Source organism: Prunus persica, chromosome G2 (assembly GCF_000346465.2).
Source record: "Prunus persica cultivar Lovell chromosome G2, Prunus_persica_NCBIv2, whole genome shotgun sequence".
Classification (NCBI taxonomy): Eukaryota; Viridiplantae; Streptophyta; class Magnoliopsida; order Rosales; family Rosaceae; genus Prunus; species Prunus persica.
This window is the reverse complement of record NC_034010.1, coordinates 2805056-2816617: the sequence shown is the minus strand read 5'-3', so window position 1 is coordinate 2816617 and position 11562 is coordinate 2805056. Positions and strand designations below refer to the sequence as shown.

The window sequence follows — 11562 nt, the reverse complement described above, 5'->3', positions numbered from 1 at the left end:
CACTGGGGACTTACTGTTTGGAAAAAGGACTCACGGGTCAGACCTTAAAGAAAGATTAACAAATAACTCAAAGAATAAAAGGGAAGGAAAGGAAGAAATTGAAGAACTTCTACTCAGAAGCTTAAACCAGCCACTTGGGCGGGGATGAGTAGCAGACTTAGACAAAGACCGTAACTCTTATGGCTCTGATACCAAGAAGAGGGATAAACACACCAGAGATAGAAGAGAAACAAAATAAAGAATGAACTTCTATTTTTGAAATAGAGCTTTCTTTATTTTTGAAATATATATATATATATTTGTGTTGTAAGATGAGAGAAATAGAACAAGCAAAGGAAGAAAAGCAACGAACCGGAGAAAGTAAACAAATAGGACCTTAATCCCCAAAATAAAGAAAGATTATTACCAAAGTTATGAACAAGAGTTTTCCTACTAAAGTGTAAAGGAACCACTTGTATTTTGCTCACCCAACAAAAAAAAAAGTAAAGAAAATAAAAAAAACTAAAGTGTTAATTTAGGCAATCACAAACATTACAGTTTTCGTTTTCGCACACAACAATATATACAATGTCATACATACACAAAAATACAAGTTCAGGAGTGAGTCCCCCTACCTGGAATCCAAAGCTAATGCCTCACTTGAATTCTACACCTTTGAACTCAAATTGTTCTTGCTTGGGTAACTGATTCCTAGGCCAACATTTTAAAAATGTTACTAAAAACCCTCATTTGCAATTCAGTCATTATAACTAGCTTTAATTGCACTTTAGTCCTCACACTTGTCAATAATTTCACTTTTGTCCTTATACTTTCCTTTATTTTCACTTTGGCCCCTATACTTTTTCCAATACATTTCAGTCTTCAGACTTATCCATAATTTCACTTTGGTCCTTACATTTTCCTTTATTTTCACTTTACATATACTTATTTTAAATTATCTTTTGGTACTTCCACTTTCAAATTCGGCTTCGGCCAACAACTCAGACACAAATTTCCAGAATCAAAGCATCTTAAAACTTTACCTTAATATTGGTGCGAAATCCTACGTGAAGCTCCCAAAGAGAAATAACCAATTCAAACAACACTTGAAAACTACCAAAAGCTTGTTTCAGGTGTACCACTGCCGAGAAAGCTACACTTGTTGGACTGCCGCTATTTTTGGATATATTGTAGAGAAAAGAATTCTGAACAAGCTTCATGAAGGAAGTATTGTCATCTGAGCAAGGGAAAAGTGACATACAAGAGTGAATAAGGTACTTTACAGTGATAACAGCAGAATCCGAGGAAGTGACGAACATGCTTACCACAGACATAGTTAGAGTAGTTGGATTGCTCTGATTTTTGGATGTCAAAGTTCTCCAACTGAGGAACAACCTTAGAGAAGGACGTTTTGTCAAACAAGCAATGGAGATTAAAGAAAACTGTTGAAAACCGAGCTGCAGAAAACTCACCAGCCATGGATAAACATAAAAATGTCATAGCCGGTTCGAGGTAGCTAGACCGGTCTGATGATGCTCATGTTTGGGTATGTTGTAGTATTCGAACAGATGAACAACTTTGATGAATGAAGTTTTTTTATTTGAGCTTTCGAAATTGGACTTCTAGAGTGATGAATAGTACCCTCGAGTTTGGGTTTTATGAAGAAGAAGAAGAAGAAAAAGATGAACGTTGGTGGTGATAGGAAAATGAAAGAGAAAAGGAGCAGAAGAAGAATAAAAAGTAGGTGTCGGCAGAATGGACCCAAAAACGAAAAAAAGGCAAAAAGTCACTTTTATTGTGACTAACTAGTATGTTATTTGTTTGGGTGCTTCTTGTTTTGTTTTTTTTTTTTTTGGGTTAAACGATGGGAATTCTTATCTTTAATTGTATGTGCATTTGTTTTTAATAATTTATTTCTGATTGTAAATAATTTAATTTGAAGTACCTGTGCTTCAGGCTCTCATGCCTGGAGAAGAACGATCTTGTGATGTTGCTGAAGGAGTGCAGAGAGCTTGTGCTTCTGGATGTGAGGGAGTGCGAGGGTTTTGATGAGCGTGATGAGGAGATTTTGAAGCTTGTTTCTCATATTAGGTGTTGGAAACTGTAAATTCAATAAGAATTATCAAGGAGCTCAATAAAGAAACTGGGCCAGAAATCCACTGCTGCTGTTGCAATTATGGCAACGGTGACTATTTTTCAAGTGATTTTCAAGACCTAATCCCTTTGTGAAATGATTCTTTTACCCTTAGTCAAACAGTGCCGATCAGATTTCCCCTAAATTCTCCATTAACGGTTTGCACTCTGATCCGTTTGTTTTTCAAATCACTACATCTTCGTCGTCTTCTTTCTTTTTTAATTTGATTTTTACAGTATTGGATCTCTTGATCTGCTCAGATGCAGCATGGTTTGTTGCACCACGACGATTACACTCGCTATCGGTATATTCATAGTCATTTAGTTTAGTTTAATTTCTGTTTTATTGTTTTTCATGTATGATTTATAGATTGTATTTGCAAAATGTGTGGCTAAGGGTGATATGTGCAGATTAAGTTTAATTATGGGTGGTAACGAATCTCTTGAGTAGAGCTTTCTCTTAATCCGTGCTCGGCTTGGAGAGGTGACACTCCTGCCACTTTTTTTATAATAAGAAAAAAAGGTAAAGCATAGGAAAGGCATGTGGTCAATTTTAAAGAGTGCTGATATTTCCACTCCCTTATCTTATTTCCCCACTCACCTTATCTTCAAAATTTTAAAGACAAATTTACCCCTTTATAAAATGTAAAATGTAAATATTTTTTTTTTAAAAAAAAAACTTTAACTAAGGGAAAAGCTTTAAAATTGAAAATTCATCTCTAGCTTTTCATAAAAATAAAAAATCATCCCCAGACTTCACATTCTTCCCTAATCCGTCTCCCTCTTTCGCTCTCTCTTCTCCCATCTCTCTCTTTGAATGAACCCACTCATCCCTAACAGCCCTCTCCAAACCCTAGCACCCCACCATCTCACTGCCACCCACCCCCACCATCTCCTTACTGACCCGACCTCAGCCTCTCTCTCTCTCTCTGCAAGTTCTTGTTACCCGCTATTGGATTTTCTGTTTTGATCAAAGTAGGCTTTATTAACGAAGAGGACAGATAGATCATACAAAGTTAGGTTTCCAGAAAGGAAAACCACATGAGCACTAACACCCAAAAAAAAATGTAAAACTAAAGTACAAAGAAACTGAAATACAAGAAAACAAATTTGTTACCCGCCATTGGATTTGTGATGCAATGTTTATGGTTTTCAACTCTTCCCAAATTTGAAGTTAGTTTCAATTCTTCAGTTTCTATCTACACAGACAACTCCCAAACTCGTGTTCAGTATTTAAATTCATACATTGATTATGGATGATTTACAAAAACAATGGCTGGATGCACCGTAAAGGATATTTTATGGTGGGCGGAAAAATAGGATTACCTTTTGCAAATTTATATGGTGGGTGGGAAGATAAAGTGAGTGAAAAAATATGACATGTGGGTGGAAATAACAGCACTCATTTTAAAATGAGATTAGCGGAACAAAAGGAGGTGCGAACCGAAAAAGGAAAGAAAATAATGCTATTGTTGTAAAGAAGAATAAGTAAAGAAGAATAGGTGAAGCCCACATAGCCAACTAACACCCACCAAACCTAACCACACACCCACCAAACCAAACCACTACCCAATTGATTGAAGAATATTAATGATGTTGTTGATTGAAGAATATTAATGATGTTGTCTACCAATTATATTGTGAGGTGAACAACCAATGTCTTAGGCCTATAAATAGATACCTCCATCAAGAGAAGTTTACACATATAGAAGAGGAAGAGAAGGAAGAATGAGGGTGAGTGAGTTGAGAGGAAAGAGAGCAAGAGAGAAATTCTCCAAGAGAGAAAATTGAGTGAGCCATACATATTGTAAACACAAAGTTGTAGCCCTATTATTTTACATAGTGAAAAGTTACTGTTACTGCTCTCCGAGGACGTAGGCATAACCGAACCTCGTTAAATACTGTGTCTCATCTACTTTACGTGCAGCTCAATATTCGCACATATCCCAGTTATTTTATAACACGTTATCAACACGAGAAGCTCTCAGGTATAATTTTTGTGTTGCACTATTATCTATACTACTAACCCTTATGTCGATGTAAGGAAGAAAAGTAGTGGAGGAGCTGTGGTCTGCAAGAGAGATATACGAGCAAACCAACTGTAAGGATAAGCTCTATGCCTCTTACTTTTTTTTATTATTTTATTATTTCTCTACACAACAAGTTCAACTTAATTGCAAGTGAAAAGAAGAAAAGCCAACATGATATGTCTTGCTTTCCACTAATATATTAGTATAATAATATCATATTATTTGATTGTGGTGTTGATATGAATGCACAAATAATTGTCTTTACTTTATCCTTATATATGGTAATTATATGGACAGTTTCACCTTCTATATTTTTTTGTGGTGGTTTTTATCCCCACATTTATTTTATTTACTGTATGGTGTAGGTTTATTACCCATACAACATTATCTATTTAAAAGGGTGGTGCGGGTTTATCGTCCACGCCTTTACTTTTATTTAAATGTATGGAGCAGAATTAATACCCATACAAGCACATTTACTTTACCGCACATTTAACATTTATTTAAGGTATTGTGCGGGATTAACGTCCATACAACAAGCAATTTAATTTATGAATTTACTTTACCGCACATTTAATTTTATTTAAGGTATGGTGCGGGATTAACGTCCATACAGCAAGCAATTTAATTTATAAATTTATTTTACCGCACATTTACATTTATTTTAATTTATAAATTTATTTTACCGCACATTTACATTTATTTAAAGTATGGTGCGGGATTAACGTCCATACAGCAAGCAATTTAATTTATAAATTTATTTTACCGCACATTTATATTTATTTAAAGTATGGTGCGGGTTTATCGTCCATACCAGTAATTTATTTACCTGTAATTTATTTTATGGATTAATTGTGCTGTATGATGAGTTTTTACAGTATGCAGATCAGGACCAGAAGTTCCTTGATCTTCATCATACAATTACATCAGGACTTGAAGATCCTTGATGATGACGTTGATATGAGAGCTGGCAGTCTCTCCGGTACTATATTTGTAAACATGTGATTGGACTTGAGGGTCCTTGATCCCTGACATGTAAATAAGGACCTGGGGTTCCTTAATGATGTAACAGTACCGTATTGGTTCATAATGCCGTACACATGGATGATAACTGTACTGGCAAATGTACTGTACACATGAATAGATACGTATTCATGACTTGATGAATAGTACCGGATATATGAATAGTAACGTATACATAAATATTAACCATTTTGGGTAAACCATCACTATTCAAAAAGGGAACCTGCAGTTCCTTAAACTCATGAATGAGCAATTAAATGAGATGCCAGAAGTTCCTCAAGATATGGACAATTATGTAAGGGCTTGAAGTCCAGAAATATGTACAGAAAATTTTAAAAATGTCCATACCATGAGAACATGTGATTTTAGCTTGAGGTTCAAAATCTAACAGTGTTGAGAACCTGAAGTTCCAACAATTAAATGGACAACCCTTGAGGTATTATTGCAAATTGTGGTACGCCACATATTTCTTTGGCATAAGAGAATGATGAATTGAGGCTCCCCTCACATTTTGTTATATCTGGGCCGGAAGCTCATGAACCCAAATATATGAGATATTAGCATGGCTTTTACTCTATTCATATTTCATGTCCATTTGAAAAGGGCGAATAAATTCTGAGTTTGTGTTTAGCCCAGGCCAAAAGTTCCATACATTGAAATATGAAATTTGGGAGAGTCGATGTGGTTATTTGAACCTATAAGGCACAAGGTTCCAAACCGTCATTTTGAAAAGACGTATAAAAAAAAAATAAAAAAAACCACAAGTGCAAGTTTAAGAATGTGCGCAATTATTATAACATGAAAGGAACATACAACAGATAGATTTTTCCACCTGCAATGAAGGTGCAGGCCCTGTAAAATCTATAAAATTACATTATGTTCTGGAAGCTTCTGAAGGAAGAGGACGACGCCTCTTAAGCTTAGCCATGAGCCTCTCGTGGTCTCCCAAAATTCTTTCATTGGAGACCTGCAGCATGTCTAGCCTTCTCAGTGTATCAACAGAGTACGAACTCACCAGTTTCAACAAGGCATTATTCTCTCCTTTAAGTTTCTCAACCTCCTGTTGAGACTCATGAAGCATTCTTTGGAGAGACGAATTTTCAGTTGTTAGCCTCTCAACCTCGTCTGCTCTAGCACGCAAACGATCAGCCATGTTAGAAACAGAAGCAGCACACTGAATGCTAAAAGCCATTGAGTCATCAATAGCCTCTTCCTCAGACCTCCCTGTTAACAGCATTTCATCCATTGGAGTAATGAAATTCCTAGCTACTATGACAGCAGTAGCATCATTCATCATCACAGAATCATTAACTGTGAGATGACGATTTTGGGATACAAAGGATGGACGCCAAACTTTGGCGTCACTGGTTGTTGTGGGAGTATCATTTAAATTGAAATAATTTGGGCAGGAAGAAGAGGAAGCCATTTTTAAGAAGGTTTCGAAGAAAGTCTTAAGAAAACTAAAGTTTCAGAAAATGAAGGAAGTTAAGTTGAAACGCAGTTGCTCCAATCAAGTTTTGCAAAGGCAATATCTATAGGAGGAAATATGGCTACAGTTTTTCAGGATCCCAATATCTTTTCGGATCCCCATATTCTCTTTTTCTTTCCAGATTCCAAAACTTCACGTGGCCTCCATTAATGTTTGTCGGCACTTTCGGCGTTTTCAAAGTATTATTTTCGTCAAAAGCCGATCTTGCTTTGCGGATTTCACGGAGCTATTTTTTCAAAAGCACCCCGAGAATCTCGCAATTTTCCTATGGTTAATTTGAAATTCACCGGTTCTACCTATTCCTCTTATTTGTGTATAAATGTGTTACTAACGAAATTTTCTTTGCAGAAGACATCCAGTTTTTCTCCATACCTAGTGATGCGATATCTACTTGTTTTTCTTATCAGTGAGCACTTAATATGCCCGAGAAGCAAGACTATCTCTAATCATCCATTCAGGAAGAGAGACTATCCCTGATCACGTTTCCGCCACATCAGGGAACTGTGAAGGCAACCTTATGCTCTAATCTCCGGAAGTTCTTCTAGACTAGAAGAAATGAGAGCTTGTTGTTTGCTCCCACCAGCTTCCTTCCTTGATTGCTGAGCTTGTTGTCTGCTCCCACCAGCTTTCTTCCTTGATTGCTTACCTTCTCTTGCAATCAATATCACATTATTTTTGCATTTTTTCTCTTTTTATAACTCTCTGTTCATAAGAGATTTTATTTCTTTAGAATGAACATCTGAAGAAAGAATCCATGGAGTGATCCTAACTCTGAGGGTTATTTGTTTTTGACAGAGAAAAGAGTTGTGATTTTGCTCTTGCAGGATATAACTAGATCATCAAGCGCTACATTATATTTACTGGGCCGATACGAGCTTGAATGATACTTGAGAAAAGTTTCTCCCACCTAAGGATGTAAGCAGTATTTGTGCTTATATACTTATTTGATATTTTATCTTGAAAGGTAACCAAATGGGGAGATAAGTCTGTTCCAAAAGAATGGCTTGTATGTATCCATGAATTATTAATGCAAATTTTACAGATTGCAAGTTGGATACATTGATAATACACTACACAGATTAAATTCCCATAAGAACAGGATATAGGTATAGCAGTGATCAATATGATGCACGCCTGTTGCGTAGCAAATGATGTGGATTGAAGTCCCGAAAGGACAATCCTTTGACATGTCAATATTGATATTGTGCACGCCTAATGCGTATGTATGGGTTAGTCCCAGAAATTAATTGACATGTATGTATTAATCTGTGGCATGCCTGCAGCATGACAGATATATGGGTTCTAAATGTTCCAACTCCCTAAAATAGAGATTATCCACGCCCGACTGTAAAATAACGCTCCATTGGAGGTTATAATCCACATTCTCACATAATAAAAGCCCCATGAAGTGGCTTGGGTACCCAAAAGCAAAGAAATGCTTATAATTGATGCATGCACGTGCAAATGAGAATGATGAGATCATGAATTGATGAATGACAATTTTTAGTTTTGGAGTAGCTACTCAAATCATCAATGGGCTGTGTTGATTGGAACCACGTTCAGTTATTAAATGTCGACAATATCCTTGGCCAAAATGGAATGAGGTAATTCCATTATAGATGAGAATGAACGTGAAAGAACAAACCCACAATACGAACCCCAAAAGATGTTAATACTGAAATTTATACTTGGGTGTTCAGAATAAAAGGGAATATACCTACTTTGTATGACACACTGTTTCTGGCAGAAACAAAGAATGTTGGGTTTTCTCCATATTTACAGATTCAATTGTGCCCCCCTTATTACACAATTACGGAGACCAACATATTATCTTTAAGGGTTATTAAATGCACGGAGCATATCGCCAGAAGCGATTTCCTAAAGATGTATAAATAGCTGGGTTAAAGCTATATAATGTGTCATAAAGTTTAATCCCTTTTAAACAAAATCCGTTGAGAGGATTGACATTGCATAAAGCAAGTCCCTAAAGGACATGTGCTTGAAGCACAAAATTTGTACTCAATATTAATATGCATAAATTACCTCAGTGAGTACATTGATTATAATGTGTTTGCAACACATTAAAGCTTCTGAAGAGTTCAAGAAATATTTGTCTCGACTTAAGGATCGAGCATTATGCCAACGAGATTCTTGCTTATACTAAGAAAGTATTGAAGCATTTTTATGAGGATTATCCGTTGGACACTTTAATGATTTTCCGGAAGTATATTGGACCGGACATCATATTTTCCAGATATGGCTCAACTCCATCACCATCATTTTGGGATGATGTGAGGTATATTTGATGCTATCTCCGCATAACACCATGTACGGGCATATTCTTTCAAGTGAACTTACAAATAGCCCAAGTTTTGTTAGAAACGCGGACTCTGAAAATTTATATGATTTACATAGAGATAGCTCACTGGAAATATATTTACTTACTCAACTACGAGAATTATTAATGGCTATATCCTCCACTCACTCCGAAAGATTCTCACTCCAAAAGATAGTCATGAAGACATCAGGGGGAGATATTAATCAGGGGGAGCATCCAGAAGTATGCTATACAGATTGCTGTACTCTTTTTTCTTCCTTCCATCAGTTTTCTACCTCACTGGGTTTTTCTCCAAGCATGGTTTTAATGAGGCAACCAATCTAGGGACATGTGGTCTCCAAGGGGGAGTGTTGTAAAGAAGAATAAGTAAAGAAGAATAGGTGAAGCCCACATAGCCAACTAACACCCACTAAACCTAACCACACACCCACCAAACCAAACCACTACCTAATTGATTGAAGAATATTAATGATGTTGTTGATTGAAGAATATTAATGATGTTGTTGATTGAAGAATATTAATGATGTTGTCTACCAATTATATTGTGAGGTGAACAACCAATGTCTTAGGCCTATAAATAGATACCTCCATCAAGAGAAGTTTACACATATAGAAGAGGAAGAGAAGGAAGAATGAGGGTGAGTGAGTTGAGAGGAAAGAGAGCAAGAGAGAAATTCTCCAAGAGAGAAAATTGAGTGAGCCATACATATTGTAAACACAAAGTTGTAGCCCTATTATTTTACATAGTGAAAAGTTACTGTTACTGCTCTCCGAGGACGTAGGCATAGCTGAACCTCGTTAAATACTGTGTCTCATCTACTTTACGTGCAGCTCAATATTCGCACATATCCCAGTTATTTTATAACAGCTATGAGAAGATAGTACAAAAGTAAGGGAGACCACCGAAAGAGAGGAGTGGACTCGCTGACCGAGAGGGATTAAAGATAAAAAAAGGTAAACAATGACAAAGAGAGTGTCTACGAGGAAATAGACAGAGAGATAAAGGGATGAATATTGGTAGGTAGGGTAGTAGATGTTGACAAATGTGAGAGGTGTGGAAAAAAAGAGGCAAATTGTGCAACACAAGACAATAAAGTGAAAGGGGAAAAGAGGGCAAGTTACTGGCGTGAAAGAGAAGAGGTAGCAATTTTTCTGCATTTATTTATTTTTATTCTTTTTTATGAAGTAATGGGTAGATGATGTGATTCATTTATTTATTTTCATTTTCAAAATGGAGTAATATAAAATAAATGAAAGTAAAAAGAATGTAAATAAGAAAGTACCCCCCGTTTGGATTCAAATAAAAATACTAGAAATCATATTCCCACCAAATCAAAATATGAAAATTTGATTTTAGTGCAAAATACGATTTAGACTAAAAATTATGGCTTATTAAGTCAATATATACTTCATACTGAAATCCCATAAAATCAAGTTTTCTTATTTGATGTGTAAGGAATAAAAGCAGCCAAAAATTATCTTGAGAAAAAGATTCTTCTGAAAAACCATTTTTCATACTTAGCCAATATTTTTACATAAAATAATTTTTCATGTGTGATATGAATGCATGAAGGGACCTAAGGTCAATCTAGGTAAAAAACCATAGAGGTTCAATCCACAAAGAGTTTTATAAGAATAACCTAACTCTTACGTATTGAAGAAATATTTTGCTTGAGTAAGCTCCCCCTAAGACAATACTCATAAGAACCCAAAGTTTGGGAGCTAGAACCCAAAAGAAATGCAGATAAAGCCCAAAGTCAAACCTACGACAGACCTAAAAAATGACGCAAATGCCCTAAAATCAGCAGGATTACGCTAATATATGCCAGTTCTTATGTCGAATAGGTCGAGACGCTTTGGGAGACGAAGAGGATTATGCTAATTTTTGGTTTATTATCACATTCTTAGAGATATTTCCAGTGTATTGCAATGTGTGTTTATTTTTTAAAGTTGATGTAGTTCTCTTTGATAATGAACACGAGTATTTTGTTTGGTTTTATCTATTAACTATGAATTAGAGTATTATCGTTTCATTTCAATAGGTCTATTTTGTATGGACTTTTTTTTAACCTTTTACACGTTGACCCCCGAAATGAAAATTCCTAGATCCGCCACTGCTGCCAACCACTCTCACTTATAGGGTTAATTGCTTGCTTACAATTCTGTGTTTTGTGACATTATTCTACTTGCCAAAGACCAACTCCAGAATTGCCTTAAATACGGGGGGAATTTCTCTCTTAATTCAAATTAAATGTTTAAAGTGGTAATAAATGAAGAATATAAATGTTTAGTGTGAACAATTTTCTATCAAATGTTCGGTACAGTAGACTAACTCCCCATTGCTTTGGAACAGTTTGGGAACGAGTTCTATATATTTTATGCAAGTCTCTGTCGTCTTCCTGAGTTATGACTAGTTTTGTTTTGTTTTTTTTTCATTTAGTTATGGACTTAGTTTTGGCGGGATCTTGATTGTGGAGCCAATTACAACCTTTGGATCATCTTATTGAATTGATTGAAAATACAGGTACCAAAATCTTGATACCGCTACCATACCATACCCTATTGGTACG

At 35.8% G+C, this 11562-nt stretch overlaps 1 protein-coding gene across 2 annotated transcripts; it reads right to left on the bottom strand.

The window, feature by feature from the left end:
- Positions 482-1661, bottom strand: LOC109947220. Of its 2 annotated transcripts, XR_002270183.1 has the most exons (4): positions 1452-1661; positions 1305-1374; positions 1023-1216; positions 482-683 (listed from the first exon to the last, which is right to left on the bottom strand). XR_002270183.1 is itself a non-coding variant. In XM_020557108.1 (3 exons), the coding sequence occupies exons 1-3, from the start codon at positions 1477-1479 to the stop codon at positions 636-638; spliced, it is 417 nt and encodes a 138-aa protein (XP_020412697.1). In that variant the 5' UTR covers positions 1480-1661; the 3' UTR covers positions 482-635. The 2 variants fall into 2 exon arrangements, 1 of the variants encoding a protein (XP_020412697.1); XM_020557108.1 differs by having other exon boundaries at positions 1305-1661.

Coding starts and splice junctions, on each gene's coding strand:
- LOC109947220 (XM_020557108.1), bottom strand. CDS start 1,479: ATGACATTTTTATGTTTATCCATGGCTGGTGAGTTTTCTGCAGCTCGG. Junction 1,217..1,304: donor CTACTCTAACTATGTCTGTG/GTAAGCATGTTC, acceptor TCCCTTGCTCAG/ATGACAATACTTCCTTCATG. Junction 684..1,022: donor GATTTCGCACCAATATTAAG/GTAAAGTTTTAA, acceptor CCTAGGAATCAG/TTACCCAAGCAAGAACAATT.